Here is a 5,566-nt window from a genome sequence, read left to right on the forward strand (position 1 = left end):
AATATCCTGTGGCAGTTCTAAAAAACACATGTACAAATAGATTTAGAATCATCTATAAAGAGCTTCTTTGTATTTAATGTACGGGGCAAGCATGGATGATATGTCTATAGTATTTTGCTACTTTTCAAGCCCCATGTGCTTTCCATTATTGATTGTCTTCACCAATGAGCAGTGTTCTTCAGATTTCAAAACCTTCTGCATAGGGGTGAAAACGGAAACATGACTTTTTAGATACTGAGAATCGTTTTCGACGTTATACTGAAATTTAGGTCTAAACAGAAACGGGAACAATTACCGAAAATACGGAAACAGAATCGGTAGAAAAATTCGGAATCAGAAACGGTTTGGATCTCTCCGACCGTTTTCGGAAATTACTGTTTTTATTTGGTATTTTAACGCAGGTAATAAATTTGGTGATTTTCAGAAAGTATTAAATATGAACTGATCTTTATAAATTCATCTTAGCATAGAAAAATATGAAACTAATTTTATTTTTTTTCCTAAAATCAAGATCTATCTATTGGTATATAGTTTAGAATTGTCTGAAACTTTTATAAGTCTTATTTATATTTTCTTACATGTTATTACTTTTGATACATATATTCATAATTTGCACAAGAACTTAAGAAGGACCAAGAGGACACTAATTATATTGACTATACCAAGTAGTAGTAGTATAATTAGAATGTAAGTGTCATATTATTATACACATCTTGATTCTACTTTATTTAAATACATAATAATGATTTTATTATTGTATGACTTCTTATCTTATATATTTATTGTGACCTACTAACTTATATATTATTACTAATTTTATATGAATGTAGGATTTACGTAAATTTTTGAAGTCAATTGAGGGTATATGTTATAATTTTTACTAATCGTATTTTAGATTCCAATCGTAAACAGTGTAATTTTCATATCAAACTTTCGTTTCTAATGTTTCTAAATTACCGATGTTTTCGTTTCTGGGGTTAATGTTTTCGATCTGAGAAAAATACGAAAACAAAAATAATTTTACTGATTACCGATAGTTTCCGGCTTCCGGCCGCTTTCACCCTACGCAACAGGCCCAGCAGATCGCGTCCATGGTGATGGGCACACGTACTATTGTGTCTACCCGCCCGCGTGTAGGGAGCGCGAGGATGTTTATCCATTCGTCTTGTTTATCAGAATTATATCTCGCTTTCGACCTAATAATTGAACCTTGCGTGTGCAATTACGTGTAATCATCCTGCTAACACATGCATAGTGATCTCATAAAATATACTGTAGCATACCAGACAAAGTGGTGTTGTCGTCTATATATGTAACATTACTATCGTGGTTCCATGTGATTTGTCGGTTTATCCTTAGTACTAAAATTATACTACAATTCATACTATGGAACATCGCTCTTTCATCGTTTTTTTATATCAAAAAATGTTTATTGTTGAGCTGGCTGTAACGTATGTAGATCTTGCAGTGCTGGCTTGTGAAAGGACACTCAGAAAAGCTGAATCTGTGATAGAGGTATGGACACAATAAAATACACTAAACTGTATGCGATGGTGCTTTTAGCTTGCATGATCACGATCATGATCGTTGCGTTTGTATCTTCCTATGACCGTACGTATGCATGCTCGACCACAGCTTATAGTTATAAACTCTCGATATACACTACAATATCCCTATAGTAAATTGTAATCCGTGTGCATTGCAGCGCTGCTGATTGTATATAGCTAGTTATTAACAACAAGACCATTCTTGCTTTCTAGTCTTCCAGTTAATTACACCATCACACTAGCGCCGCGCCACTGCCATTTTTCTGGAGGGAGGAGAGCTCACAGTCCTTGTCACAGTCATCCGCCACCTCCAGCGGCTTCATGGTGTAGAAATAGAAGCAGACGAGGTAGTAGCCCAAGTTGAGTAGCGTGATGCAGGTGACGAGCCAGTAGTAGTTGTCGATCCTGCCGCGGTTGATGTTGTCCTGGAGCCACTCGCCGCGCCCACGCGTGGCGCGCTGCACCGCCGTGACGAGCACCGTGCCCATGTAGTTCCCGATGGAGGCGGCGAGCCAGAAGAGCGCGGCGGCGCTGCTGCGCATGCTCTCGGGCGCCTGGTCGTACAGGAACTCCATGTGCCCCACGGACGAGAAGGCGTCGCCGACGCCGTGGACGGCGAACTGGGGCACCAGCCAGAACACGCTGAGCGGGACGACGGCGGCCGGGCTGTCCAGGAGCCCGTGCCGGGCGGCGGCGTCGCGGCGCTTGGTCTCCACGAGCGCCGCCGTGGCGACGCTGAGCACGGAGATGGCCAGCCCGATGCCCATGCGCTGGAAGTAGGTGATCCCGGACGGCAGGCCCGTGACGCGGCGCGCCAGGGGCACGAAGACGCGGTCGTACAAGGCCAGGGTGACGAGCATGGCCGCGTTCGAGAAGATGGACAGCGTCGCCGGCGGGAGCTGGAAGTGGGGCCCCATGTGCCGGTCCATGGTCCGCGCCTGCATGATGGTGAAGGTGTAGTTGTGCGAGCTGGCGGTGGCCAGCATGATGCCGGCCGACCAGATGGGCAGCATGCGGACGATGGACTTGAGCTCCTCCACGCGGTGCACCGTCGACAGGCGCCACGGGTCTGGTTGCCCGGACGGGGAGATGTCGCCCGCCGTCACTATTGCTGCCCGGTCGAAGAACCTTAAATCATCAACAGAGAATATATAGCAACGTTACTACTGCTGGTCCCAATAAAAAAATAAAAAATCGCGAGCATAGCAAGGAACAGAGGACGAATGCAAAAAAGAGAGAGGTGATTTTAAAGCAATGTGCACGATCTTGCTTTAAATTAAAAGCTAAAACTAGTAGCGGGGTTGCATTGCATTTCCCCTTTTTGATAATGTAATGTAACCACCACAAAAAAGTTGGGCCGGCACGCAGGCGGCATCGTGAGACACATCACGTGCACGCAGGTCTATCGAATTTACTTTCGCTCCTTTTTTATTTTTTTACAAGAGACCGGACTTAATTAGAAATGGAGACTTACGTAAGCTGATTGGTGTGTAGGAGCCTGCCGTTGGTGGAGATGAGCGCGTCGAGCTCCTTGTCCTGATACAGCATGCGGGGGTCCTCGGGCACGGCGGCGTTGCGCTTCTTGAACGCGGCTGCGACAACCTGCGCGAGCCGCGTGAACGGGCTGCCCCCGGGCTTGACCAGCACGTAGAGCGGGTAGCCGACCAGGAACACGACGATGGACATGAACATGCCCACGGCCGGGATCCCGAACCCCCACCCCCACCCCACGTTCTCCTGGATGTACACCACCACCGTCAGCGCCAGCAGCGCCGCCAGCCCCATGGTGAAGAAGTAGAGGTTGAAGTAGCGCCGCTTCCGCTCCGCCTCCGCCTTGGCCTTGGCCTTCTCCTCCTCCTCGGCGCTGTCCAGCCGCTCGAACTGGTCGGCGCCGAACGCCACGACGCACGGCCGGATCCCGCCGGAGCCCAGCGACGTGAGCAGCAGCGAGAGGTACAGCAGGGCGAGCTGCCACCCGGAGGCGCGCTGGCACGGGGTGGCCGCCGGCGGGTCGTCGCACGGGGGCGGCCGGAGCGAGGGGAGGACCGCGGACACCACCACGCCGACCATGCCGAGCTGGTACACCACGGACCCTGCGATGATGGTCCAGAAGCGGCCGGCGAAGGCGTCGGCGGCGAACGCGCCTAGGATGGGCGTCAAGGAGGACGTGCCGCTGAAGTTGGTTAGCGTGTTCGAGGCCTCCACCAGCGGGAGGTGCAGCTGCTGCGTCAGGTACGTGATCAGGTTGGCGCCGAAGCCGGCCGTGGCAAACCGGTCGCAGACTTCGCTTGCTGCAAATGCAGTGGACAACGCCATGCATGAGAGACTGTCAGAACGACATCTATCACCCACAGGCCAAGAACTGCACTTGCACTGATGCAATTGTTCGTTGCATCGTCTTCATCGGTCCTAGCTTTCTTGGTTCACCAACTAATTTCTCACAGTATTAATTACCAATTTTACCGTACGTCATTCAGTCTAGTTTACGGTTTGGCAGCAGTAGAATTAGACGAGGACATTATAATAAAAAAACGAGAATTAATGGACGGAACATATTAAATTGTGAACACGATTAAGTAGAGGCGTAGAGCTCGAAATCTTCGCTAGATGTGTACTGCATCTTTGGACTGTGATGAATCACCGACCAAAATGTAAATAAAAAGGATCCGAGAATAAAAAAACCAGTTAGACAAAACTACAAATCCAATAAAACCTTATATGTCTTTGATACAAAGATAATTAACAACTATTTCTATAGTCAAACAAAGGAAACTCTTGATGTGTAAAGATAAAAAATAATTTACTTATACTAATTGATTGCATAAGAGTTTTGTTCCAAATTATCTAAAAAACCAGGCACCTGAAATATAGGGAAGGGGGGGGGGGGGGGGGGGGGGGGAGAAACAGTAAACAGCCGTGTCTATTTCTCAACTTGCGCATACTCCACAGATTGGTGTAAACAACTGTAACATAAGCCGATGCAGAATTGCAGATGCAGGCATATACTGTACTCGATTGATTTCCTCACCTAGTATCAGCGGCATGGTCCTGAAGCCTCCCTTCTTCTTCCTCTTGCCCTGCTCTCCATCTGCATTCCTGTCCATTGCTGCCGTTGCGGTCCCCATGGCAAGTTGCAGAGAGCCAGAGACCTCGCTGGTCCTGGTTCCTGTGAAGCTAAGCGTCACTGATGCTGAACCAGAACAAGGCAAGGCCTTGGGGAACGAAGGAACGAACGCGACCTTCACATGGCCCTACATTTTGATGCGAGAATGGAGGCACGTATATATAGACACGCCCAGCCAGCAGGAGACAAACACTTCTGCGGCGCCCAAGGGGCAATGTGCTAGGCTGCTAGTTCAGACCACAAGTGTGACGGCAACTTTTTCTCTTTTTTTTATAGGAACCATGAGTGCATGATTGGTCATATTATTAGCTTTGTATCTAGCCGATTATTATCTAGGAATTTAATTAACTTTGTGGCCGGTTAATGTTGGCACACCCAGGTACTACGTTTTTCCTTGGAAGGATAGATAATCAGTCTTTAAGAGGTTAAGTAAAAAAATAAGAGACGGTATTTTTTAAGAATCTGTCTCTACACGACTTTATATACATATTATCTATTAACTATATTTATGATGTGACTGATTTTAAAGACACTCCATTATATCATGGAGTCTTATAGTTGCTTTCTTATACTTGAAAACCCGATCCAGAGGCGTATATGTCCTTAGGGAACAGTCCTCCCCGTTTTACGCTTATTCGCATAAGTCATACATCAATATCATTTCAAATTATATGCAAAAGTTTAAACTTTGAGGACCATTATCTTTTTTACTATTCACATGAACTTTTAGAAATTGTATACCTAAAATAGTTTCTTAGTTTTACAATGCTATATATATTTGCATGGATTGCATACTAGTAAGCAATGGACAAACAAATGTATTGGTGGCCATCTATACCAGTCATTAACCAGAGACTTGTTTTAGAGAATTTGCATTAATTCTCATAAAATGTTA

General features: G+C 46.2%; 1 protein-coding gene across 1 annotated transcript; it reads right to left on the reverse strand.

Annotated features, from left to right (window-relative positions):
- Positions 1-1,619: 1,619 nt before the first annotated feature.
- On the reverse strand, positions 1,620-4,792 carry LOC100274435 (Protein NRT1/ PTR FAMILY 3.1). The gene is made up of 3 exons (NM_001148794.1): positions 4,576-4,792; positions 3,022-3,838; positions 1,620-2,675 (listed from the first exon to the last, which is right to left on the reverse strand). The coding sequence occupies exons 1-3, from the start codon at positions 4,670-4,672 to the stop codon at positions 1,781-1,783; spliced, it is 1,809 nt and encodes a 602-aa protein (NP_001142266.1). The 5' UTR covers positions 4,673-4,792; the 3' UTR covers positions 1,620-1,780.
- Between the last annotated feature and the right edge of the window lie 774 nt (positions 4,793-5,566).

Source organism: Zea mays, chromosome 6 (assembly GCF_902167145.1).
Source record: "Zea mays cultivar B73 chromosome 6, Zm-B73-REFERENCE-NAM-5.0, whole genome shotgun sequence".
NCBI lineage: Eukaryota > Viridiplantae > Streptophyta > Magnoliopsida > Poales > Poaceae > Zea > Zea mays.

What these genes read in the sequence shown, in the direction of transcription:
- LOC100274435 (NM_001148794.1), bottom strand. Translation starts at nt 4,672, where the DNA reads ATGGGGACCGCAACGGCAGCAATGGACAGGAATGCAGATGGAGAGCAG. An exon ending in GACCATGCCGCTGATACTAG is followed by an intron (nt 3,839 to 4,575) that starts GTGAGGAAATCA and finishes CTGCATTTGCAG; the next exon opens with CAAGCGAAGTCTGCGACCGG. An exon ending in CTACACACCAATCAGCTTAC is followed by an intron (nt 2,676 to 3,021) that starts GTAAGTCTCCAT and finishes TGATGATTTAAG; the next exon opens with GTTCTTCGACCGGGCAGCAA.